This window comes from Pelodiscus sinensis, chromosome 28 (assembly GCF_052426305.1).
Source record: "Pelodiscus sinensis isolate ZL-2025 chromosome 28, ASM5242630v1, whole genome shotgun sequence".
Lineage (NCBI taxonomy): Eukaryota > Metazoa > Chordata > Testudines > Trionychidae > Pelodiscus > Pelodiscus sinensis.
The window spans coordinates 6,411,802-6,438,827 of record NC_143079.1 but is presented as its reverse complement, the minus strand read 5'-3'; the positions used below and the strand labels follow the sequence as shown (position 1 = coordinate 6,438,827).

At 55.2% G+C, this 27,026-nt stretch overlaps 1 protein-coding gene across 8 annotated transcripts; it reads right to left on the bottom strand.

Moving 5' to 3' along the window:
- Positions 1 to 284: 284 nt before the first annotated feature.
- SLC39A14 (solute carrier family 39 member 14) lies at positions 285 to 27,026 on the bottom strand. Of its 8 annotated transcripts, none has more exons than XM_075911081.2 (10): positions 26,888 to 27,026; positions 15,553 to 15,628; positions 14,214 to 14,495; positions 13,415 to 13,601; positions 8,201 to 8,370; positions 6,333 to 6,455; positions 5,375 to 5,560; positions 5,003 to 5,210; positions 3,867 to 4,051; positions 285 to 3,249 (listed from the first exon to the last, which is right to left on the bottom strand). In XM_075911081.2, the coding sequence occupies exons 3-10, from the start codon at positions 14,478 to 14,480 to the stop codon at positions 3,103 to 3,105; spliced, it is 1,473 nt and encodes a 490-aa protein (XP_075767196.1). In that variant the 5' UTR covers positions 14,481 to 14,495; positions 15,553 to 15,628; positions 26,888 to 27,026; the 3' UTR covers positions 285 to 3,102. The 8 variants fall into 8 exon arrangements, with proteins under 8 accessions (XP_075767196.1, XP_075767197.1, XP_075767199.1 ...); XM_075911082.2 differs by lacking the exon at positions 26,888 to 27,026 and adding an exon at positions 25,669 to 25,918; XM_075911084.2 differs by lacking the exon at positions 26,888 to 27,026 and adding an exon at positions 25,726 to 25,918.

Below are 27,026 nucleotides of genomic sequence, written 5' to 3'. Positions count from 1 at the left end.
TCCACACAAACAGGATAATCCGAAGTTATAGATGGAAAAGTCATATTATGTCATCCAATGCAGCTCTCTAATGTAGGATCCCTTCCTCCGGCCCACCCCTACTTCCCCTTTCCCTCACAGCCTAGTTTTAAACATCTGAAGTAAGGAAGCCTCGGTCTCTTCCCTAGGGAGATTATTCTGCAACCTAAACAGATCTCACTGCAGGAAAGTTCTTTAATATTCTGCCTGTGTACTGCCTTTCATCAGAATTCAATACTGTACAGAGCACACTTGCAATTCTCTCATTACAGAATAGATTTTATTTATGGAATTTTACAAATAAACTGTAGCGTTCACAAGACATAACTTATGTTCTTTGTTTCGACAAGAATTTCATACAACACCTGAGTTATTAAAATACTGAGATGGAACTTGAGTTTCTAACCAGACTTGTAAAGGGAAATATAAATAACACCACTCAGGAAATTGGTATAAGACATCTTCTCTCAACTGTTCCCCCTCCCCCACCCATTCACTTCCCTCCCCCTTCTTCCCTTAGGGAGATTTGTATTATCCTTTAATTTAACACATTGGTTACCTGCCTTCCACAGCGCAACACGTGTACTCATAGAATGTTGGACGAGAGTGTCATAAGTAACTCTCTAAAAGGAGCCTCAACTCTTTACTTCCCCCTGCAATTCACCTGAATTTCCACTCAGTTTCCTGATGAAGTCAGCTCCCAAGAACATCTCGAAGGGAAACTAGAGATTCAGGATTTCTTCAAGGGCTCAGAAAAGCCCAAAGAACATTTTGCACCAGTTCTCATCAAGTTTTACCACCACCAACAGCCAGTCTGGCAGATGGAAGGATCACGGGACAGACTCCGGCAGCAGCATCATTCCTCACTCTTATCTAGTGCCTTCCTGATCAGTACATCTCATAGCACTTTACCAAGGAAGTCAGCATTATCCCCATTTTTCAGAGGGGGAAACTGAGGCACAGAAGGGTTGGGGAGTGACTAGCCTGAGGTTACCCAGCAAGCTAGTAGCAAAGCAAGGAACTTCTGTTAGTCAACAGCCCCAAGTTCACAACCATGGGAGGCAGAATCTGAAACAATCCACGGGGGAGGGGTGCCTCATTGCATACCCAAGCCCCAGGGGCCAACATTACGGCTACGTCTACACTGCAAGGTTTTTGCGCAAAAACCCATGAAGCGTCCACACCTCAAATGCACTTTTGCGCAAGTAAATCAACAGTTAAAATGGCAGAAGAGAGGGCTTTTGCCGGTGTAGATAAGCCTCCTTTTACGAGGCATAACTCTTTTGCGTTACAGCTATTGTGCAAAAGAGGCAAGCGTGGGCGCTCCAGAGGAAAAAGCACAGGTGCTCTGATGGCCATTCTGTAAATGGCCATCAGAGCTTTCTTGAGCAAGAGCATCCATGCAGTGCGGACGCTCCCTTGCGCGAAAGCATATCGATTTGCAATGTGCTTCGAGGTGTGGCTGTGCTCTTCCGAAAGAACTTTCTGCACAAAAGCTCTTGCGCAAAAAGCATGTAGTGTAGACGTAGCCTACCAGTATGATAACAGTAAGTCAGTTCTCTTCGCGAACTGGAGGAAAGCTAGCCCAGAAGCAAAGCTCTGAAATACCTTTACCTCCCTTCCCAAAGCCTGCAGCTACCCCAGCTGGGTTCCAATTCCTCAGACTGTTCCTAGGACCCTGTGCCCTTAAGAAAAAAAGTTACAGTATTTTTTTTAAACGCTTGCAACTCAGCAGTATCGGTGTTTAAAACCAGACACCCAATTCCAAGTGAACCTGGTCACAGTGTAAGGTTCCCTCTCGCAGGCAGGCCTGAAAAACCAGCCCCAGGACTTGTGTTCCACACCGCCCCAGTCTACATGCAGCTGCCATGCGCTTTCCTTGAATTGGTGAGATCCTGCAACATCTTTGTTTCGCGGCTAAGCTCCTCCAGCTCTTAAAATGTCCCCAGATAGGGTGGAGGCCTCTTTGCAGAGAAAATGCCAAGAAAGGCAGCAATGTTTGGCTATTCTACCTCCTGGAAGCCACCCAGAAGTGTCCATTACAGTAACTCTGACCTGCAGATGCCACCGTTTAGTTCATTAAATCCCCAGGGGTAGCAGCACAACCCTCTGCCCCAGCCAGTCTGGCCACACATCAAACACTTCTGCCCGGTTGTCTTCAGTGCTGCCCGTGCGGTGAGTGGGAAGAGGCCAGAGCGCTGTGACTAACGGACTAATTATGAAGAGCAGTAAAATCACGGCTGCCTGTCCAGTTTAGCATCCATTATCTGTGCCAGGAAAGGAGAGAGTCCAGCCCAGCCACAGGAAACGTTCGTGCTCATCCCCTCTCCCTGGGCGACCTTCCCAGAGCCTCTTCATCCCTCTTTCGCACTCGGAACCTTTCCTCCTGCCTGGCCTGCTCTGCAGAGATCTAACACAGGACGCTTCCGGAGGAAGGTCTCTTGGGAGATGTTTAGATCCAAGAGGCAGGCATGCTCCCCATGCTAACGGGAAACACCAGCGACCTGCACAACCGGGACACTAGAGGCTACAAATTATGCATGGAAATACCGGGGCTGCACCATGACCCCTTTCTCTGACTCAGCTACTCCCATCCCCCACATTTCCACTGCTCTTGGAGGGACTGAGCACGAGGGATGGACGGGTACAAGCCTAAACACAGCTTCTGCTTCAGTCAAGTGGCCTCACGTCCAACACTGACATCCATCCTCAGCCATCCCCCGCCTGCAGCCACCCAAAGAGGATGGGAAGAAGGAACGTCCATGGTTGGAGCTCTCGGAAGTGGGTGATGCAGCCAAAAAGGAGCCAGGGAGCCCGTTTTCCTGATCCTCATGTGCATTGTTCCCAGGAGTCCCTCGGGTGCCGGAGAGGAGAGGAAGGGTTGCTACACTGGAAACAAGTCCTTGGATCACTTTAGATCGAGGGCAAGGAGCTTCATCAGCCCCCCCAAAAATAAATGATACAGAGTCTATGGAAGAGTTTTAGTCGTAATGCCTCTTTTCCGCAGTGTTTTTGCAATGCTGATGCCTCGTACAGCTGCCCTCCTTCCCGCAGGTGGGAAAGCCCAGCCAAGCCAGGCCCGTCCTACCCTATCTGGATCTGGCCTGAGAACATGGTGAGCAGCAACATGATGATGAATCCCGTCAGCAGCCCTGCGTTCTGGATAGCGAAGGCAATCAAGGCGCTGCCGTTCCGCTCGTCCTCCTGGCTCACTTCGTTCATCTCCGGGAACTGAGGAGAGAATTGGAACATTTCACTTGTGGAAATTCTCCACCCTCCTCATAAATTTGCACCTGCAGACCCCAGTGCTGTAGCGTGCCCCCCCCCCCAGTATTACGCATGAATTTATATAGAGCAGTTCACAATCAAGGTCAAGAGCTCTTGACCTGACCCTATCCAACCTCACTAAGCTAAGCTCTGCTAAAATTACAGCTCCAAGTGGTCTAGCTGCAGGTGAGCTACACACGCTACATTTGGTAAGCATCCTCCGTATGTTCTATTTTCACCATTCTCCCGTCCTGGCCCAGAGTCACGGATACGTCTCACTCACACAGGCCACTCAATACCCTTCCTAAAAATCACCCAGAAGCCTCGCTGTGAGAAGCCAGAAGGACACCCTGGTGTACCACACATGATGTTACATCATGTTGCCATCAGGCAAATCCTCTTAGCTCCCAGAGCCCGGCATCCTTGAGGCTTTGCAGTGTAACAATAATCCTAACAGAGGCTCATCAATGTGGATTGGCCAGTGGTCACTGCAGAAGTCCGTTTCCCACCCCCGCCCTCATCCCCCAATGCTTCAACTCCCTAGGCCAGCAGCCCTGGGCTCCCGTCGGTTTGGGATTTACCATATCAGCCAGTGCAATGTAGAGGAACATCCCGCCAGCGAGAGCAAAGATCCAGTTGGCAGAAAAGTGGCTGCCAGCCAGGATCCCAAAGGCCAGTCCTAGGTAGCAGCAGCAGGCCGAGATGAAGTTGAAGAAGAGGGCCTGCTGGATGGACATTCCGGCGTTCAGCAGGATGACAAAGTCACCTGCAAAAAGGGGGGATAACATAAGGGGAGGAGGAGACAGACGGCTACACACGGACCATCAGCGGAATGGATGCAGCCACCAACTCCTCAGTGCAGCTTCCCACTGGATAATTAATTAGACTCCCTATTCACCGAGGGGCTTAAACACATGCATGGCGTGTGAGCAGCCTCACTGAAGTCAACATCAGTGAGACTATTCAAACACTGAAATGCTCAATCGCTGCTGATTCAAGGCCTTCTATAATAATAAACAATATTACCCCTCCCTGCTCTTATAGAGTCTCTCTCCTTTCATAGACCTCAAAGTGCTTTAAAAGAGAATAGAGGATCATTCCTTTGTTTTACACCCGGGGAAGCAGAAGTACAGAGAGGGGGAAATGACGGGTCTTTGGTCACATAGTGAGCTGGCAGTGAAGCCAGGAACAGAATCCAGATCCGCACAGCCCCGCGGGGCAGTGCCCTACCCACGGTACCCACGCCTCAAGAAGCAGCTGTGTGTCAGTGCGGGTAATTACAACACGGCACCCTAGCAAAGTTTTGGTCCCCTTGTGCCACAGGCAGAATTACTGATTTGCCAGGTGCCCGAGATCCACATATCACCTTGTACGTTTAAACACATTCCAAGGAACCGGGTGTTTTACCAGATGTCTCTCAATCTAACTTTAATCACACAAACACCCGGAATTTTCAGAACAGATAACACAATGTGATTTAACAGCTTGTCTAGCCCGGTTGGTATTGCTTCTCGTACCGCCCTCCACCACATGCTTCTCTGTAAGTGACTGAGCTGTTGGTACATTTGGTTGAAGGTTAGAAGAAAATGGTGAAGTGGGTTCAATTTAAACAAGTGCTTTAAACTCTCTCCTCGAGAAAGATTTAAGCACATGCATAAATTCTTCCCTGGGTCGGGACCACATGCAGGTAAGGTGCACAGCCGCCAGGCCAAAGTACCCAGCTCGTGGGGAAACTCCTCGCAGAGAATGGCCACAGAAGTGCTGATCCCTTGGAAGACCGACACGGTGAAAGAGGCGCCGATGGCCAAGCCATCGATGAAATTGTGGAGGCCGTCACTCAGGGTGATCATCCAGGCCAGCGTGCCAATGTCGGAGTATCGCACCCCTTTCAGCCAGTAGCACGCACTCTGGGAAGCCTGCAGGTCCTGCAAGAGAGCACCCCAAAGTCACACGTGAACCCCACTGGCTGGGTCCCCGATTCCCCCCCAGGCTGCGGACAACTCCACTTATTGTGCTGCCAGCGTCACGCTCATCTTTGCAGACTAAGCCAACAGCCGTAACTCGTAACACCACCAGGACAGGCACCCACCTGGATAGACAGGGAGCCCACAATGACCTTCTCATCCACTGGAGGGCTCTTGCACTCTAGCTCACTGTTCCTGTGAGGGATCATATGATCCATGTCCCCATTCTGCAGTTTTTCAGTGACCCCTTCCTCCTGATCCTTCTTGGAGGGGAGAGTCTCCGGGCTGTAGTGGCTGTGCCCATGATGGTGCTGGAAGAACACAGAGATTTTCCACATTTGGCCATGGGCTACAGGTGGCATTCCATAACTTGTACGCTTCCAGCGCCTAATTGTCGGTGGCATGCTGATTATTTTAGCTTTCCCACAAGCAAGGACAGGAAGCCTTGCAGAGATGGTGATGCTGAAGTGACTAAAACCATTAAGAAACTAGAGTCTCTTTGGTATTATAGCCCAGCATTAGGACTGGGCCTTTTAATAGCATCTTTCCTCCCAGGGCCTCTGTTAAACGACTATACAACTTACTAGGGAAGCGAATGGTTAACCGGTTATCCATCACCCTTCGTGGGTGATGATTACCAGTTACAGTTAACCAGTGGGCTGGAGCAGCCCTCTGCCCATGGAGGCCTGGCGTAGGGGCACTCCACCCCAGCTGGAACAGCCCCCAGCCGCAGCGGGCCCAGACTGGAGCCACTTCTCGGATGGCACAGGACAGCTTTTAGCGTGGAGCAGGAGAAGGAACAAACATACAGCATCATTGCCAAGTGCCTTCTGCTTCCCCTTTTCTCACGAAACTATAACCCTCCCCCAAATGTAAAAAAGGAACCACTGATTGTTTTACAAAGATCTACGCTTCTCTATCCACACGCAGGATTTAAGAGTCAGCGTGCAGCCAGTCCACTCCAAACGGAAACAGGTTCTCGTGAAAAATGGATTTGTGAAAACGGCACCAGAATAAGTCTGTTTGGGAGCACCTTTGTGGCACTGGTCAATCCGTGCCCCCCGAGGACTAGCTCCGCCTCACCTGGTCTTTCTGCTTGAGAAGCATCTTCAGGATTTTTTCTGTGAAGAAGAACAAATAAAACCCTCCAAAGACCACTGCAGATTTGGAAACATAATAATCCTCTTGAGGGTTAAATCCAAAGGCCTGCAGACAAGGGGCAACAGAGAAAGGTTTGAGAACCGTGAACTCCAGCGGTACCCCTCATCTCCCTTACCCTTGTCTCTGGGATCTCTCACTACAGGGGCAGCAGAGCAGCACTTCAGTTAGTCTTTTCTCCCTGCAATGAATGCTTAATGCACCCAAACGTGCAATACTAGTGCATGCTAGGAGGAAAGGTCTTCTTGACCCTAGATGAAATCAGCTTGTGTGAGAACTATTCGCTCATCTCATTTTTATCTCAGATGGTGTCACTGCTGATCCTACTCACCTAAATGTCTAATACCCCTATAAATCTCACTCAGCTACTTATCTTGATATCCTGTGGCTAGGAGTTCCACAGGTTATTAAATTCCATTGCTTTAAATCTATTGGTTTTTAAATTCATTGGCCCGCTTGCCTGTGTTTATAGTGACACCTGACTTGTGAGAGAAGGACCAATGAAATCTCTTGTATAAGCCACCAGTCCCAGAAAACATCCTTAGCCGACCCCTTCATTTTGAGGGGCAGGAGAAGCAACTGCACAACTTCTACAGAGCCTGCTGCACCAACGCTCCCTGATCAGGTGTGAGGCTTTTCTGGACAGCGGCATGCCACCTTGCGCAGCACACTCATTTCTCGTGCGCACAGGTGGTGTTCTCAGCAAGTTTTAGAACACAGGCTGTGGATCCTTTCATCTCAAGCCCAGAACATCTAAGTCACTTCTCACAACAAACTCAGAGTTGTGTCGACCTGAAGCATGTCCACTCTTGGCTAGCATGAACCCTGGGAGCCAGGCAGAAGGGACGCCAACAGGCAGCACCATTTCCCTCGGCAAGGGGGCCTCTCCACCCCATCTGCTCTCTACCATAAAAGTGACCCAAGTCGAGCCTGGCTTTGTTCACACATCACAGCCACTTGCTTTATACGGCTTGAGCATAGCTCAGGCCTGGCCTACATGTCAAAGGGGGGTTACTACAGCAACATCAGCCAGGGGTGTGCAAAAAACACACTAACTATGCTAACAACCCCCAGGGTGGATGCAGCTAGGCCGACAGACAAATGCTCTTTTTGGACACAGCCACTATTGCTCAGACAGATGGCACCTACAGCCGTGGAAAAACCCTTTCCCTTGGTGAGGGGGTTATGCCAGCATAGCTATGAACCACAGTTGTACCAGCGGTCTCCATCATGTGGGCATTCTCCAAGGCTTTGAGGTCCTCTGAGCAGCGCCAGACAGCTCGCTCTGGCAGGGAAGTTAATACCATCAGCGCCATTTGAGTTAGGCACCAAGGTGGCAGGCACTGCAGGGCCCACCACGGGCAGGAGGCGCACCAGCCCGGCTGGAGCAGCCTGTCAGCGGTGGGGGGAGGAGAGCAGCCACTCCAGCCTGGCCACGGCAGGTGGGAGGAAAGGGGACCACTCAGACCAGCTGGGCTGCCTCCCCCCATCTACTGCTTCTTTAATCGGTTAACCAATTGAACATTACCTTTAGCCAATGAAACAGGACTTTACATCCCTAATGGCAACGAGCTAGGAACTTAACCCGGTCCCTCCATTTAGCCTCGCCAACGGGCCTTAAACATTTCCAGCACCATTTGCAGGCCCAGGCCAGGACTGACCATCTCTTGTCTGCCTGCAACCATCGCTCACGTTTCTCCTCAAGTTCCGCCGGCTTCTCCTCAAGCCAGGGAGCGCAGAGACAGACAGACAGACAGGCACATGCACCACAGACCCGAAGGCTCTCACCATACCTCGGGGATGAGCTGGAAGAGGGCATTGGAGTAGAGAGTTCCGATCGCTAGGGCAATGAAGAAGAGGAGCAGCCGCTTGTAAAAGGTCTTCTTCATGAAGGGCACCACGCTGGCTCCCACCAGGGAGCAGAGGGAGATGACGGTCACGCAGAGGAAACCGTAACCCCAGACTGTAGCGTGCGTGCCAACCCCACCCCAGGTGCAAAGGGTGGGAGAATCAACACAGGAGAGCAAAGAAGTGAATCCACACCAGAGAGAGAGCGAGAGAGAGAGAGGGGAAAGGGAGGAGAAAAGGGGACATTTATTAGTGATTTCATATCAATTTGGAATCGATTCAAGGAGGCCAGAATCAAACTGGTACTAGATGGCTCTGGAACTCTGGCATGCCGGCCCCTTTGGCGAGGGCAGGATCCTGGCGGGCACACAAGGAATGTGAGGCTCTCCAGCCTGCGTTCCAGGACACAGTTCCAGCGACCAGCTGCACCACAGACTGGCCTGGGAATGGATTCTCCCCTGGGGGAAGCAGAGGGTTGAGCGAAGGAACAAGATTCCTCACCCTAACAAGACCGACTTTAAAACAAACACTCCAAGGACGGAGATTAGCTTTTGGCAGGACTAGGTGAAGTCTATTTTGACAAGAGGAAAAATAAAAAAAATCAGGGTTCTGCTTCGCTTTCCTGGTGACCTTGACAGACTCTCAGTGGACACAGGCCATTCTCAGGAGCCAAAGGCCCGTTTATGGGGCAGGTGGGCATGTCAGAGTTCCAGCGTCCCATGGAGCACCTCAGTTCTATAGCCTGCACCTTGTACACTCCACCCGCATCACACAGCTGAGCCTCTTCACCCTGTGCACGGCCAGCGCACGCATCCCTGGGGTATCTGAACACCAGATAAGGTTAGAGAGGCCAAGCGTTCCCCCTGGTCTGTACGAGGCCTTTCCAAGCTCACGGATTCACTTGCATTTACGTTCCATGCTGCGGGAGTTCTACCACAAGCGTACCATGGGGGTGGAGTGTACACCATCATTTCAGTTCCCACCAGATCAGGCAGCAAGGCATTTTGTTTGGCTTTTAAGAGACAAATACAACGAAGTTACAGTTCTGGAGCTGAAAAATACCTCCCCAAGTCCCACAAACAAGAGGTCCCCTCAGACTCTGGCTTAGCGATGTGGTAACAGCCCATGGCTACATGGGATATGCAGCAATGCTAGGAGGTAGACAGACCGCCAAGCCTGGGAGACCCATCGTGAAGTGGACTAGTTTTGTTCTAGCTTGCGAGGGACCGAGAGAAACACGCACCAGTCCTGCCGTTCCCACTTCTCTCCGTTTGCCAATAGGCGGCTGACTGAAACCGCCAGGAGATTCTGGAGCGCAGGCAAAGCAAGGCAATAGCCATTTAAGATTAGATACATGGTCTTCTTCAGGGCAGTACAATGCACACACATATGCTGACGGCAAAGCGAGCCCGAGATCTCCGTGGGAGGGACGCTCCAGGGAGAAGCTGAGATTTTTATTTTTGTTCCACGACTCCTAGGCTGAACAGTTTGAGGATCTGAGGTCCATAAGCACCTGGGCCCTTCTGAGAACAACCTGCTGCCAGAAAGCAGGCTGGAGGAGGGCATGTGTGCCCAATACCTGATTGTAAAGCACCTGGGAATATTTATTTAGCTCCAGAATTGCGCAATTAAACCAAAAATTAATTCATAATGTATCTGACAAACCCATCGGGGCACCAGGAAACCTCACTTTGCAGAGATCCTTCCGGGGATTTTGCCGCCAGGAGAAATCTGGGATCCCAAGACAAGAGGGGTTCCTTCAGTGCATTTTTACCCTCTGCTCCTTCCTTCCTCATTCACACACCCTTCTCATGAGCCCTGGGACCGCTCCCCCCAGGTTCTGCCCATCAGCCCACTAATGATGCTGCAAACATGCTGTCAACCCCAGTACGGGAATGGCCAGTCCTCCTGAAGCCCCAGTGCACGCTTGGTCTGTGCTTAGCATCACTCACCACAGGCAGGCTTTGGGAAATCTCCCCACTAGCAACCAAAGGCCAATCAAAATACACCGAGCGAGGGGCCTTATTACAACCTGTTCCACAAGCAGCTAGGACCAGCCATGTTTCCAATGACTCCAACTGGGGGGGGGACCGATTGGCCACCCAGCCGGAGCCACATGGGGGAAGGAGCTCTCTTCTCCGTCTCGTGCTAGGATCGCTGCCAGCTGCCCTGCAGTGGCACTGCTGTGCTCAGAGAGGCTGCAGGCCACCAGACAGGAAGGAGGAAGCAGGCTAGGATGCCACAGGGCGACATGTGCAGCCTGAACAACCAAGTTCCACCCTGAAGAAACTACGGGATGTTTCCTGGTGCTCAGAGGAGTCAGAGGGTGCTGGGGAGCCAGCATGGAAGAGTTTCCCTTGGCGATGGAGAAATCTGTTTGGCAGGGGTGGAGCTGTAAAGGCCGGCAGGAGAGCCAGCCCTGTGAGAGACAAAGAAGGGCAGGGTGGGTTCTACTGCACCTCTGGGATCAGCTGGAAGAGCGCATTAGAGAGCAGCGTCCCGATGGAGAGCGCGATGAAATAAGTGAGGACCCGTCTGAAAAAGGCCTTGGTGGTGCAGGGCACGACGAAGACTCCAAGGAGGGAGGCCAGGTTAATCAGTGACACACTGAGAAAACCAAAGCCCCACACTGCGGAACAAGAAGAAACGAGGGATGGATTACCAAGGCGCTTTGGGGTGGGGAGGGCCTGATGCCAGCAGCTCAGGATACAGCTGGGCAAGGAAGGCCAAGGGAGTCAGGCCTCGCTCAGGCGCGGGCCTGGCCTTGACGAAGGCTCATTCCCCTCCACTGTGCTGCTTGAGATCCTTTAATGGTGGGACAGCTACAGGATGGGGAGGGTGTGGAAATAAACCTGGTTAACTCCGGGTCTCTGAATTAATTTAAAGGGCACTGGCTATTGTTATGCTCCAGGTGCGGCATTCAGCTGTACCCCATTAACAGGCCGGAAAAAGCGAGGCAGAGCCAGGAAGGAGGAGAATGCAGGCACCAGAGACGAGTTCCTGAGACAATACCCGTGTGTTGCAATAGGGGGCGCTATCACTCCAAGGAGGCCTGGGCCACTTTTGGTTGTTACCGGTCCCCTGGCGCTTGCGGGAAGTTAACCCACGTTGAGACGCTCCTCTGGGGCCGTGTTTGCACAGCGCCTGGCGCCACGGGGTTCAGGGCTGGGCTCTGCGGCTCTACGCAAAACAAACCACCCGTCCCTGAAGGAGAGTCTCATCTGAGCCACCGCACGCTGCTTCCCTGAACTCTCCCGTCACAGTGCCACGGGACGGCCGGCGTGCGAGTCCTCAGCCTGTCCCACAGCGACACGGCGTGGCCACGGAGACAGCCGCCACGGCCCATTCAGAGGTGGGCAAAATGCAATTCACCTCAATAGTCTGTAATGTGCTTGGGACGAAAGGGGCGATAGGAACACCCGTTATTTATGAACGGGATCCTCCGGTGAGAGGCAAAACAGCCTAGAACAAGTGTGAGCCTGTGTGTGTGTGTGTGTGTGTGTGTGTCTGTCTCTCTCTCACACACACACACACACAGCAGGGCCCAGACGCAGGGACTCAAACCCTACTTTCTCACTGACGGGACGCTGCTTTGCTCTATAGTGATAGGAGTGCTGATTGTGCAGGGAACTAAACTCACATGTCCCAATAGCAAACTTTCCACTCTGTATTATCAATGGCCCCATTAGCATGCTCACTGAGTCCTGCCTTGCTCTTGGTAGGGAAGGGAAGAGGAGACTCTACAGGCTTATCACAAGAGAGATGTCTCTCCCAGGAAGAGCAGTGATAGAAATGTAGCCGTGTTAGTCTGGTGCAGTCCTGTTTTTTGTTTCTCCCAGGAGGAGTCTTTGGAATGACCTAAGCAACAACAGAAAAATCCAGCTGTGGGGGGCGGACTACCCCTTACGGGAGAGTTCAGGGAAGGAGCATGAAGTGGCTCAGAGGAGCATTTCCCCAGGATGCTCGGGTGCTTGGTGGTTTTTTTGCACCTTCAGGTGTGGAGGGGTCCCTCTGGTTTCTAACAGCTGCTCAAAGCCATCACTAAGAGGACTACTATTAAGCATAGTAGCAGAGTGCGTTTCAGCAGCATCTTCCTTCCCAAAGCACCTGGCTCTTAGGTAGCCCCCCGGGGAGGGCGGGTAAGGACTGACACACAGATTGGAGAAGAGAAAACCGAGGTGGAGAATGTGTGTGTCAGTCAATGTGACTTCCCCATGGCCAAATAGCTAGCGGAGCGGCAGAGCCTGGAATAGAACCGGGGTCCCTAGTCCCAGGTCATCACCCTCAGCTGAGAATTTTTGCTTTTTTCTGTCATTTAACACAGCGGGGGGATGGGGACTCCAACCATCTGCCCCTCCACTCTGCCAGCTAGCATTAGGCGGTCCTAGCGCAGTGGGCTAGCACTTCGCAAGCAGGCCTATCATGACCGCCGGCCAGATTCCACATTCAATTTAGAGAGCAACTTCATCAGCCTAACCTGCTGGAAAAGCGATGGATTAATGTAAAAAAAGGGTCCCCCGCCTCGGATCTCTATCCTCAGTTCTCCTCTGTGCAGCCCAGGGCCGGTCTATACAGGGGTTTAGTTCACGCTGGGCTGATGGGCGGTACATGAACTGTGCCAGCAGCATGCACATGGGACAGCCGCGCCCTGTCTCAATTCACACCATTGGGTACGTACAGAAGGGCTTGGGTCACATTAAGTGGGGAGCACTCCAGGTGGGTATCCCATGCGCCTTCGCTTTGCCAAGTGAATTCTGCGCTCTCCCCGCCTGTGGGACATACAAGGAAGCAAGGGGAGTTCTAGGACTTGGGAGTCAAACTCCTCAAATCCCATGAGGCCACCCCCTCCACACCCTGGTTCCTTTCCTCCTGAGCAGGCTAGCGCCATTTCCTAATAGCTGTCAGCCGAAGACACCGCTCCGGACACGCTGCCCAGCCCCAGCGCGTGGCTCGTGCTCCGGGCCTGAGGCCAGGGCCTGCCCTGGCAGGCAAGGAGAGGGGTCGTTTCTGGTGCTATCTCCAGTCCTACAGCGGGGCTGAGAAAAAGCATCAGTGCCCTGCACTTGAGAGCGCTGCTCGGAAAACTCCCGCTTCGGTAACGCCTTGAGAGCCAACGCAGGCCCTGGCCCCCTCTCTGGGCCCGCTGGCTCTCCGTTCACCTTCTGCCGAGCTGGGCTTCCCCTCCTCCGTCTGCTCATTCTCCTCGTTCTCCAGGTTCTCCGCCGTGCACGCCTGAGACTCCAGCTGCTGCAGGATGGCCGGGCAGAACTCCTGGAACTCGCGCGGGCCGAGACGGGCCCCCTCACTCAGGTTATGGGCGGAGAAGAGCTCCGAGGAGCTGAAGCACTGGGGTGGGGAGAGAGAGACCTTGAGTAGCCCATGCCTGGGCTCTGCTGCCTGGTTCGGCAACAGGGACACCCTCAGAGGGCTCCTTGATGTGTCCTTTCCTTCCCAGGTGCTCACAGCAGCCCCTAGCTGGACTCAGGCCTATCCTGCTGCATGCAAGACCCTACCTCACCCTGCAGGTCTGAAGGGTTCCAAGAACCCCCCAGCTAGAGGGGCTGCATTACCCGCACCCTGACAGTACTCTCCACGCTCCTCCAGCCCAGCAGGGCCGGCTTTCCTCCTCCCCCCGCGGCTCCCAGCGAGCAGAACGCAGCAGGGATGGGAACACGGGGCCCAGAAGGCAGGGATCTAAGGAGAGCAAGTAGGCACAGCAGGGGCAGCCGTGGTCTCCGCAGAGCTCAAGCTGCCTCCCTGCAGACTGGCCCCCATGACTCTCCCCACTGAGACCCAGGCTCATCTCTCTATTCCAGACGAGCTTAGCGCATGGCCAGGGCCGTGGTGACCCTGCGCAAGGTGTTAATGGAGGGGACAGGAAAATGGTGTGTGAAGCCGGGGCCATCCCTCCTGAGGCGCTGCAGACGGGGCCACCCAGGAATTCACGCGGCACGTTACCCGGGAGAGGTTCCTGCGCTGCGGCTCCGACCGGGAGATGTTCTCGTGTCCCACCCCCACGTCGAGGCGGTTCAGCAGGGCCTTGAGCTGCGGCAGGGTCAGCGCCTCGCTCTCGCCGTACCGGCGCAGGAGCGCCTGCAGGAAGGAGGCTGCGGTGACGGCCGGCTGCGGCGAGAGGTCCGTGCCAGCCTGCGCCTGGCAGGAGATGCCCAGGAGGCACAGCAGCATCCCCAGAAGGGGGCAGCGGGGGCTCACGGCCAGGATCATGGTGCGCAGGCAATGCTGCAAAAGGAGACAGACGCTGCGGTTAACTTGAGTGCTCCCGGCAGCCCGGGAGTTGCCAGGGGTTACCACTCCAGGTAACGCATCTGCTTGGGTCAGGCCCGCTCCGGGAGCGCCCCTGGCTGCACAGGTGCTGGAACTCGGGGTGCTCCCCCGGGGCTTGACATGGCTTCCTTTCTAGACAGGGTTTGCAATTTGCACCCACACTGTTCCAGCACCCCGCCTGGCTGAGCTAGGTCCCCTCCTTCCAGCTGCCCCAGCCTTTACTCGGCTTCCCCACGCAGGAGGACGGGCACCCAGCGGCGAGGAGGACACGTTCCTCATGACTCCTAGAAGGGCTCGGCACCCGCCCAGCAGATTTCCTTCGCAGCCGAGCACCCCTAGACTCCAGGAGCCCAGCTGCCGTGGGGCTCTCCTTCCCCGCCACGAGGGGCCGCGACTCAGCGCGGAACGTGGACAGAAGAACTTGCCGTGGTTGCCCCGAAAGCACCGATCCCGCGGGCAGAGGAAAAGTCCGTGCGCTCTTCCCCCCCCCCGGCTGCAAATCTGCAACGGCGTCCGGCCTCAGGGGCAGCCCCACGGAGCACCAGCGAGGAATTCCCCAGGCCCGCCCTGCCGGGCGAGCAGCTCTGCCGTGGGGCCCGTTCCCGAAGGGAAAGGCTCCGCTGGCAGCGCCTGACGCACTGGAGCGGCAGGGGAGAGAGGCTGCAGTCGCGTGACTCCGGGAAGGTTAAGTCAGGTCAATATTTTTAAGAGAGGAAACCATCCTCCATGCAGATGGGCAGGAATGTCGTGCCGGGCTGGGTTTGTCCCTGGGGCTTCTCAGCAGCCCAGGCAGCCAGACAGTGCTCCCAGCTGCCACCCTCTTCCCCGGGACGGCGCTACCCCGCACAGACAGACACGAGGCAGCCAGCATTCCTGCCGACACGTGGCCTGAGGGGAAACCGAGGCACCGTGTGCCGTGCCGTGCTCCAAACGATGGAGGGAGGGAACTGTCTTTGGGAGGCTTCGGCCCCCGAGGGTTTCCCCCAGCTCTCGCCTGACGCAGAGCCCTCACCTCAGCAGGAAGGATCCGGAACAGGTGCCGGCAAGCAGGGCGTGCTGAGCGCTCGGGGCAGCAGGGCTCACCGTCTCTGCAGAGGCAAGAGGGAGGGTGGGGTTAGCAGCAGGATGCCCACCGCGATTCCTGCGGTCACAGCGCTCGGCCTGGGAGAGCGAGCAGGGAGCCCCTGAGGACCCAAGTGTTTCCTCTGCATGCTCCCTGCTGAAGCGCATTCGCCAATCAGCCAGCCCGTACTCTGTGCTCCCCCTCAAAGCGCCCAGGCCCTCAGGCCAGCAAAGCAACGCAGCAGAGCCTCCCAGGGGACGCTCTCAGTCTACAGGGCCCTGGGGGAAGGCAGCCCACGAAACATGCCTCCACCCTCCGCCAAGCCTGCCGAGCTCGCAGGGCCCGACCCATCACCACCGCCCTTGTGCAAACATGGCCCGGCTCCCTGCAGCCGCTCCACACGGCAGCCTTGACCTAGTGCTGCAAAGACGCAGTGCAACTGGAGCAGCCGGGAGGGAGGTTCAGGATGGGAGGTTCAGGAAGTTTCCTGTGACGGGCAAGGCCCAGCAGTCGCAGCTGGCCACGGCAGCTTTCACTTCCTTTGAGCAGTAGGATGCCACCTCTACTCAGGCCCCCTCCCTGCCCAGAGAGTGCAAGGGGGGGGCTCTGTGTCGACCCACGGCACCCAGGTCCAATCTCGAGCTCGGCATGGACTGATGGGTCCCATAGTGCGGAGCCCGGAGTCAGCGGAGCACAACGTTCCTGGCCGGATAGTCGCACCATGTCTGGTTTTTATCCATATCCCTCCTTTCCTCTGAATTTTCTAAGTTACAACCACCGCTCACAGCCTGCAGAGACCATGGCTAGAGACCAGCATCCCTGTGACCCAAGCCTGCCCCCTCCGGTCAGTCACCTTGACTGCCCCCATAGGGTCGTGGGTGACCCCAGGGCAAGCGTCACACACCCCAGCCAAGGCCCCTGCTCCAAGGGCTTCCGGTCTCGCTCTCACAAATCCCGCAGCCAGGAGGCATCGAACCCCCAGCACACGCAGCTTTGTGGGAACCTGGCTTCTGGGCTGCAGCGAGCGCCTCTGAGCCCTCTGGGAACCCCGGAAAAGGACGCAGCCGCTGGAGGAATAAGATGTCGTGCTCACGAGGCTGCTTTCTAACCGTGCTGCAGATTAGAAGTTGAACCACATCCCAGCGGCCTCTCCCCCAGGCAGAGATGCACATGTATTTCCGTTCACCTATTTCTAGGAGAGAAATCAGCACGATTGTATTCCAGCCGCACGCTGGGTGGCTCCCGCTCGCCATGCACGATGCCAGGAGGGCGGCCTTACCGGAGAACATGGGAATTGCCAGGCCGGATCAGACCCACCTGCGGCCAACACCAGCTGCCGAGAACCTTGCCGAAGGCAGATACGGAACAACTTGCCACCGGAGGGAGTTTCCTCCTGACCCACCCCCTCCCCATGCTAGGGATGTAAGCGACTAATCGACTATCCGATAAGCAAAAGCGCATCAAATAGTCAACATGCCAATTGACTAGTTGCTCCTCCCACCTTGCTGCCTCTCAGAAAGAGGCAGCAAGTGCGGGGAAGAGGAAGGGATGCTGAGGGGAGCCAGCTTAAAAGCCGGTTCCCCCGAGCTCCAATTCCATGGGAGGGGCAGCGTTCCACCTTTTAAACGTACAAGAGTCTCCACATGCGTTTCAAAGGCGGAACACCGCATGGCACTTCTGCCTTTGAAATGTAGCCACTTATCAAAGCAGAAGAGCCCTTATCAAAGAACTGAATAGTCAATGGAAAGTCCATCGACTATTCGATTAGTTGATCAATCTAATTTTAACATCCCTACCCCATACCTGGGGACCAGCTGATGTGATGCCCTGAAGCATGAGAATCTACATCCCTTCCAGGCTCCTCTCAAAACACATCATAAAGATTACCGACCCAGGCCAGTGTCCGGTTAGCGGAGTCACCTGCCCATGCGTAGGAGCAGGTCTCGGGCTTCTCCTCCGGATTCTAACCACAGGCTCCGAGTGCCTTGCAGTAAGCAAGGTTTCAGGTGTCCAATGACACCTCCCCAGCGTGTCCGGGGAAACAGCAGCCCTGTTAAACGGGAGCGGCAGCATCGTCTCCAGAATTTCACCTGCTGTGCTCCGCGAGGCGCATCTCTCCATCCGGAGACACGGGAAGGCCTCACGCAGCTATCCCAGCTATTCCTGCCCCAGGTGGTTCAGGGCCAGCTGTGGCCAGGAAAACAGAACCCTCTCCCCCATTCCTCAGCGGGGTCCCCTTGCAAAGGCTCCAGCACCAAACAGACCGGGACGCCTTGGCAGGGAAATGGAAGATGCTCGCCAGGACCCTGCATGCACCGGGCTTCTTGCTGCAGTCCAGGGACAAGGCCACTCTGATGGGCACTGTGGATTTGGACTGGGCGGGGAAAGTCGTGTCTCTGGGTCACAGGAACACGGCCGCACTGTGCTGCTGAGAAGGGAAACCCTGGGGTGCCAGGGAACACTGGACTCTCCCCAGGACCATCAGCTGCGCACTTCCGTAAAGTCTTGGCTTGGACTTTGCCAGATTTCTCGCCCCCTCCCCAGAGCTCAGCCATGTGCTGCTAACACAGACGTGGATACAAAGGTGGCAGCACACATACACCCCCAGTTGGTGCCCAGTATTTTAGCAAGTGCAGCATCCTTAAGCCCAAGGAAAAGCTGAGTCCAGTTGTAGGCAGTTATTTTCAGGGCTCTGGACTTCCACAAACCACTGAGAAGGCTGGCACTCTGAAAACCCAGGTTGAGTTCCCAGCTCTGGCACAGGTGTCCTGTGTGACCTTGGGCAAGTCACTTAGCCTCTGTGTGCACTGCCCTGCCGCACAGGGGGGTTGAGAGAGTAAGTGCATTGAAGACTGAAACACTCTCCAACAGACAAATGCTTGTAAGGCTTGGGGGTGGGTAATTCACTACGGGGGGCCTTTGAGGCGGTTTCTTTTATGTTCAGGGCTTCACACCAGCATTACACCCACTTAGCAGAGCAATACAACTCATCTAACACCAGGGATGTGAACTGGTAACCAGTTAACCCTTCCCAGGCGATGCTTCCCCATGAACTGTTACGCCAGAGGCCCAGTGGACTGGAAAGCCCCCTCCCTGGTCCAATTCCATTTAATCAACTTAACGTTGAGCTGGTTAACTAACTAGTTAAACGGGATTTTACATCCCTAGCTAACACCCACCCATCTGCGACCTACAGGGGAATGCAGTCCCGGCCCCCAGCCACATTCAAAACAAACTTTGCTGATGCGTTACAGACTGTGGTCTCTTCTCGGAGTGGATTTAAGGCGGCTTTGGCCCCTACCCAACCCATTATTCTGAAAATAAGAGCTTGGCTCGGCGGCCAGACCCATATTTGGACGGGCAGAGCCCTTCCCGGCGGGCCTGCGGCAAAGGGCCATCTCCCGGACTGGGGCCGGGCGGGAAAAGCAAAGCGCCTGTTGTCCCCAACTCCAGGCTAATCAGAGGCAAGCCAAACCCAGGCACCCACTGCTGTTATTCTGCCGCGTCCAAAACGTTCCCATTAAAAAGGGATCGACATTCTCAAGGGCTTACTGCAACTTTGAAATCTTTTGTGTGTGTGGTTTTTTTTAAAAGCACCAGGAATTCCTTGGAGTCCGGCTGGTCGGTGAGATTTTAGCAAGGGCTTATGAGGGATGCGTTACCGATTTAACCCCTCCCCTCCCAAATCCGGATGCAGCACAGCGCAGATTTGGGGATGGGTCAGGTTGGGGGACACACTCCCTCACTCTCCGGCTCCCCCCAAGATAGGCGTGGAATGATGGTTGGCAACCAGAGGAGAAGGGAAGAATTTCTTTTCTCCCCACGTTCCAACACTTAGTTTACCGGCTACTTCCAACCTTTCAACCCCTACTAAGCCAACTACCGCACAACACAGAAATTGCCATAGCAGATCTGCCCCAGAATCACAAGAGTGTAAAGCCCTGCAATAAACCTGCACCTCGGGGCATTTTCTTCCCAATCACCAACAGCAAGGGGCTGGTTCATCCCCTGAGGTGGGAAGGCATAAATCCCTTGGTCCAAGGCTATTCTCAGTCACAGCGATGTCTAACACTCCCTCTCCGACCTGCCCACAACGACACCCCGGTTTGTTTCTCTGAATGGGGACCGCGGCCAAGACCCCCCCATCAACAGGAGGAGTTGTTGCTTCCCACCTACCGGCAGCGAATTGCATTAGACGCCATGTGGCTAAGTCCCTCTGACGCGCCTCAGAATCCTTTAGGTTGGCATGGGGAACCTAAGGCCCAAATGTGGATCCGGCCCTCGAGGCTCAGGGCTCATCCTGCCCCAGCTCTGGGGGACCAACGATGGTGCTCCAGCCTCACCGTCCTTCCGCGGGGATGGAGCACATAAAATCCACTAGCCTGCCCCCCCACCACAGGCTCTGGTGCGTGAAGGGAATGTGGGGAGGGTCTTTCTCCTCAATCTGGGGCCACGCCAGCGAGGGGTTTTTTGTTTCCTTCTCACTTGTGTGCGGCCCCCCAACTGATTTCTCTGCAAGTCAGCAGCCCCTGAACCAAAAAGCTTCCCCTGCCCTGCTTCAGGTCTGGCTAAGCCAGGAATATTAGTCTCCACTGCAAATGCAGACACCTCTCTGTCCAACCCTTTTCCCCAGATTACCTCTGTTTACACAGCTCCGGTTCTAGCATACGCCCCATTATTAACCTCCTGCCGGGCTCCAAACGGACCAACCCAGTCATCTGCTCAGTGAATACAGTCCACGCATTATACTAACTGCAGAAGAAAATTTAAACACACACCATAAAAACACCTTCCCAGAAGCCTGAGCTGTTGGAATTCATGGAAACTCTGAGTAGGTCAGTAAGATCACACCACTCCCGGGTTTCTCTCTGCCAACTCTGCACCCTGAGGGACAAAAATAACTCTTCAAATGCAGGAAGAGTTACAGCTCTGCTCTCCCTCCAGCTTAACGAGATGCTTGCTAAGCAAAGCGTGGGGCATGGGCCTGGTCCTCACTGCTAACCCTGGCGTGTTTTCCCGTTGGTGTGAGCTGTCCCGAGGTAAAAAAACACCACACACACCAAGCCCATCACCAGGCCTCTGGCTGAGCTCAGCCACAAAGTACGTCGCAGCGAAAGTGAAATGCCTGGGCTTTAAGGAAATACTCCAGAGCCGCGGCTAGACTCGAGCACAGCTGCGCCAGAGCAGCCGAGAGAGAGAGACCCGTCCCAGCAGCGTACGAGGGTTACAGGGGGCCTTGACGGCCAAGGACCAGAGCTCGCTCTGAAGTTGCCAGTTCAAAATCGGACCATGCGGTCAGTGTTCAGAACTCGGCTCCCCTGACGCCTGGGGAAAGACCTGGCGGACTGGTGTCAGCTTCACAAGCCCTTGCTGGTGCCCAGAGACCAAAGATGGAGTGAGTCACACAGAACAAACTCCTCTCTTCCCTGAGTCTGAGAGGATCCCTTCAAGTGGAACAAACCTCTGCAGCCTTCCAGAGTAGCAAAAAAAGGCTGCAGAGCAACTCGCGGCTCTTCAGACTCAGGGGCTGCAGCATTCGGAAAGCTGCACCTTGTCGTGATAATCTAGGACATGCCGACAAAGCACAAGAGGCACCAGGAGTAGGTGATGTTGAAGCTCCTTGCAATTAGATCTAACCTAAACCAGGGATGGGGAACTGGATGCAGCCCCCAGCTTATCTGACTCTGGACCCCCGGGCTCATAGCTCCCCCTTCAGCATTGGGGAGCCAATGCACCCCCCCCCCCGCTGCTGTCCCCTCATGGGGCTGGAGCACACAAAATCTGCTAGCTCAGGCCTCCTCTAGTTGTGTGAGGGGAATGTGGGGAGCGTCTTTCTTCTCCTTCTCAGTCGGGACAGGTCAGCGAGGGTTTGTCTGTTTGTTGTTTTGCTTCTCACTTGTGTACGACCCCCGACTGACTTTTCTGCAGGTCAGCGCAGCAACCCCAGACCCCAAACCCCACCCTGTTCTAAAGCATTACAAGCAATGCAGAAAACCACCCTATTCCCCTGTGCCAAGGAGGCTCAGACTGAGTTCCTGGAGATCCAACCCTTTCCTTATAGCTCCTGAAGTGCTAGTGAAACGTCACAGGCAGGAGACCCGGTACCGAGCATGCTGGAACAGTGACACTGCAACATGTAGGAACGGGTCTACAGGGCAGGTCCCGGGCGTGGCTAGACCTCTCCCATGCTGCTGCCAGGTGACAGAGGCTAAAGAAATGCTTGGGAGCTGCCTTTCAAGATGTCTCTCTCTCTACGCTTGGAGGAATCCATCCGCACTTGCTCCTATTCACTACTTAGGGTTTTTTGGAGCCATTCAGAGAGGAGACAGGAGGCCGGTGAGCCTCTTGGGAAGAGCATGGGAGACGAAGAACAATACCATGGAATAGCCTAGGAAGAAAAGAAGCTGCGGGCCTGGAGCATCCCTATTGGAGCAGGGTGAGGAATTTCCAGTGCTTGCTGGAGACCAGAGCACTCCAGCTGCTCACGCGCAACAATCACAAGAGACTTCCCCCCACAACCAGCAGAAAACCACCACCCGTCTCCTGCTAGACTGCCTGGCATCCTGCCTGTTCCCTCTCATGTTCAATTCCCCACCCCCGCCAGACTGACCTTCGGAGGCATCCTCTGCAGCATTCAACACCGATTAGCCTCTATCAGCTCCTGCCCTCTGACCAGGAGTATTCCTGATCGAGTGGCAAAGTCCACTGGGCTTTCGCTGGAGAGGAGATTGGTGACGCTACTTTGAAACGGGGCGGGTGGGAGGCCCCAGCGAAATGACAGAGTCCAACGCAGCGTCGGGCCACGTGTGGCCTACTTGGAACGGAAGGGTGCAATATTTCGCCCTTGCATCTCCCCCCGCCTTTGGCTCAGCTGCCTCCAAACCCCAGGATGCTGGAAGGTCAGGAGGAAACACAAGGTAGTGGAGTGAGCAGAGGACTAAGAGTCCGGTGAATTGGCCATTGTCTCCGACTTACAAAGAAGGAAACTGACCCACTCCAGGGAGACCGTGAGTCCGGAGCGGAGCTAAAGACAGACCCCACTCCTTACGATAGCTACAGGGACATATGCTGCTGTCGGGAGCACAGCGAACACCTGGGCACTGCAGCAGCTACAAGAACAGAAGCGGATGCTGCTGATACACGGCAGTCTAGGCTCACGGCTTCTGTTCTTGTTCAGCCCACTTGGCTGCCTGGTCTCAGCAGGCTGTACCATTCGCAAGGGGGCTGCTCTTTAGTGCGTCAGGCAGGTGCCTGTCGGAGCCACGCTTGGTACCTGACTCCCTTGCAAAGGGAAATAAGGCCAAAAATGAAGAGCAGTCCTGCTTCGGCACCTCCTCTCCATCCAAAAGCCCTAACCCCACGTCTTGTTTTGTTTTAAGCACCGGTGAGTGTGTGCACTATCCATTTATCTAATCTGTTGGACGTGCAATGGAAATGCGAGGGATTAAACACTCCGATGCGGGAGAGCAAGCAAAGCTAGAGGGAGAAGCAACGTTTGCAAGGGCAAGTCGACACCGTGGGATGAGAAAGTGATTTTCAAGCACTCGCCTTGTCTGTGCAAACACGACCAACCAGAAAGAGGTGAGAGCATGTGGCAGCAAAGCACCCTACATCCCTTCCCCTTTCTGCCCCCCAGCAAGGTGCCTCACTATCCTCTGACAAAGCCCCTGGGACATCTCAGCATCACCTCTCCTGAACCTGGCCCACACCACAGTTCACAGACAGCACAAGACACTTGCGATGTCAACACACACAGCATTTGAAACCTCCAATGGAGGGGGCAGGAGAAGTCACTGCAGCTTTTGCTGAAACAAGGTCAAGAGGGCACATTTTCCATAAGCCTAATCATTCCCTTCATGCTTTAAGCTAAGGCTTCTCCTGACTATCTGACCCCTTCAACGCTGGTGTTTCCAAGACCACTCTGGGAGAAGTGTGACAGCCCCCAGCCCCCCAGGCTTTATGAAATTGATTTATGGACGCCAATAAACATAACGAAGATGCTTTGGACAAAATACCTCGTGTCACCGATCAATTGTAACGTCTCAGTCTGCTGGACTGTAGATCTTATTTTGGTGTCTATCATTCTTGCATGTAAAGTTAGAGCTATGGAGTAAGGCATGGTTCATGGTTTTAAATGCGCAAATGGAAGCCAGCAAGGATGTTTCTCTTAATGTCCAGGTGATCACCTGTAAAAAGCCCCCTTTGTCCTTTAAGTCTTAGCAGTGGTCAGTTTTAGGAAGCCATGTGACCTCCCTGTCAGGTACCTGAGGAGGTAATTTTCCATGAAAGGGAAGAATTTGAAACAGAGAATTCCCACCTGAAAGGGAAGCTATTGAAGATGCAAAGTTTTCAGTCTGAGTCTTTGGCTGGCATGTCGCACCCTAGAGAATGAACCAGGGACCCCAGGGAACGTCCCTGGTTTGGAGGCTTAGCTAGAATAAGCACAGTTTTAGGGTAAGCGATAGAACTAGCAATGTGTTTTTTGTTATTTTAAATTGTAATTCACTTTGCTCTGCCTGTTTTCACTTGCAACCACTTAAATCCTATATTTAAGAATAAAAATCACTTATTTACTATCAAGCCCAGTGTGAGTTCTTGTTACCTGGGGGAGCAATCTGTGTGTACAGCCTCCTTTCGTTGTTAAGGGGGCTTGCCTGAATGATTTCTTGGGGGTCCTGAGCCCATTTGGGGAGTGATTTCCCGGAAGCTGGGCCCAAAACTGCATTGGTCCTCACGGCAGGGAGGGGGTGATCTCAGCTCTGAGCCTTGGCTGGGATCTGGCCCAACAGGACAGGGTGATGAGAAGCCCCAAATAGCAAAGAGTGTCAGTGGCTGTCAGCACCCCGGGAAGCAGCCCCAGGGGTCTTCTGTGACTGCGGAACACTCACAATGGTCGTGCAACAGATCTGCGTCCCCCCCCTCCCCGCAGCCACGTTCCTCAACCCCTAAAGCCTAGTCTCTCCCCGCAACCACAAAGGGGGTGCAATATGCCACAATCTTACCCCGCAAGCACGATGGGCCAACAGTGCCCACAGAAACCACTGCATTGACTCCACCAGCAGTGCGTCTGCTCGCACCAGGCCTGCATTTAGCCTTGTCATGGTGTCCCTGTACCGCCACGGGGCAGAGGCAACCCCAGCTCAACAGTCCTTGCTTGCCTCCATCTGACCTACACGCCTTCTCTCTCAGAACGGAGAGTCCTACACCTGGCAAGGGTTAGCGGGTCTCAGTCCCGTTTGTCATAGACCGGCGTCCAGACAGCCAACACCACTGCCACCGGAGGTAATCGTTAACCCTCTGCTTGGCAGGCTCCCTGAAGGCGGCCAGGGCTGAAAGGCAAAACAGCTTCCCCTTTGCCTTGCATGCTGCTTTTCACCTACAGCAGGAATGGCAACTGGCAAACAAGAGAGGAGAGAAAACAAACCCCAAATCTGTCCACACGGCAGCAACACCCAGGAAAGTTGTGACCGGGAAATGTTTAAACGCAAGGGAAGGAGGGGGAGAGATGCGTGATTACAACATTTCTACCAATAGGCTGCACTGGGTCACAATCCATCTGTGAAGTAACCCTATCTCCAAGTGTGAGACAGAGTAAGTGACTTGCACACGCCCAAAGGAGGAGACAATGGGAGGACCAGGTTTAGAACCCAGGAGTCCTGACCCTTTGCCCTCCCACGCCCGAGAGGACCATCGTCTTGGCAACGAGAATAGCGCTACCTGGGACTAGGATACCTTCTGGGACTTATCGTATCTGGTAATATTTAGCTTCTAGCAGCATCTAGGCCTCCAGAGGAAAATGGATTCCCGACACCCATAGGTATAAGGGCATACTGAACAGCCCGCCCGTTTCGCTGGTCTCCCCAGCATGTCCCTGCCTGCCTTGCAAAGTCCTTCCATGCAACCGAGTGTCCACAAATGACTTCTGCTCCCCGTCCAGGCCTTGATATCAGCTGTCCCCAAGCCCTCTGCCTCTCTCAAAGATGCCACCATCCCTTCTGCTACCCAGGCCGAGCACAGCTCCCCCCCACCCACCCACGACAGTCTCTCTCCCCTCCCTCTGCCTACCCAGTGCCCTTCTGTCTCCTGGGCGCTTAGCTCCCCGCTGTCAGACCTGCTGCATACCAGAGACGCCCCGGTCCGAGCCCTTTCCACTGGCCTCATCGCTCCCACAGGCGGATCACCTACTCCCTGCCGCTGCGATACCCATTCCCATCACCTGCCCTAGGGGTCACTGCAGTGTCCCAAGGACCAGAGCCAGTGCCCATCACAGCAAGCGGCACGAGCATCCCAACTCTGCTGTATGGTCACACTCAGTTCACACCCCCTCAGCTGGTAACCCACCCCCCCCATTCTCCTGCACACTCACCCCACAGCCCCCACCTCTGCTGGTGGCCAAGACCCACAGATCCCCTCCAACCAGCATCCCGTTTCCGGTTCCCCCATCCAGCACCACATGACCACCCCCCAGCCCAGCACCTCCACATCCTAGCTCCCTCCCCCAGCACTTTCTGGTCCTCCGCCCCACCATGCAGCAACCCAACACCCCCAACTCCCTCTGCCCCAGCACCCCCACTGCCTGACTCCCCTGCCTAGCACCACATGCTGCCTGCCCAACTCCCAATGCCCTTACTTCAGCCTCTCCTGACCCACCCCCTCTCCTAGCCCCCCAGCACTCCTGAGCCCCCACTGACTCTGCCCAGCCCCCTGACTCCCCTGCCCAACACCTCCTGAGCCCCACTCCCTCTGCCCAGCAACCCATGCCCTACCCTCAGCAAGCCCCACTGTCTCTGCCGAGCCCCCCATACCCTGCCCCCAGACCCCCGAGTCCAACTGTCTCTGCCCAGCCCCAGGTACCCGACTCCCCTGCCCAGCACCTCCTGAGCCCCACCCCCCCGTGCCCAGCAACCCAACACACCAGTCCCCCCAAGCCCCACTGCCCAGCCCCCCCGAGCCCCACTGCCTCTGCCCAGCCCCCCCAGCCCCACAAGCCCCACTGCCTCTACCCAGCGCCCGAGCCCCACTGCCTCTGCCCAGCCCCCCAAACCCACTGCCCAGCCCCCCCAAGCCCCACTGACCCCCCGAGCCCCACTGACCCCCGAGCCCCACTGCCCAGCCCCCCCGAGCCCCACTGACCCCCCAGCCCCACTGCCTCTACCCAGATCCCGAGCCCCACTGACCAGCCCCCTAGAGCCCCCCCGCCTCTGCCCAGCCCCCCGCACGCTCTCACCCCCCCCACGCCCTGACTCCCCAGCGAACCCCGCGCGGCCCCGATCCCGGCACTCACCTGCGGCCGATCCCGGCCCGCTCCCCGCTCCGCACCCGGCCCGCGCACGCTGCGTACAAGGGGCAGCGCCCGGCGGCTCCGCCCCCCGGACACGCCTATTGGGCACAGGCCCGCGCTGATTAGCATAGCCACACCCCCT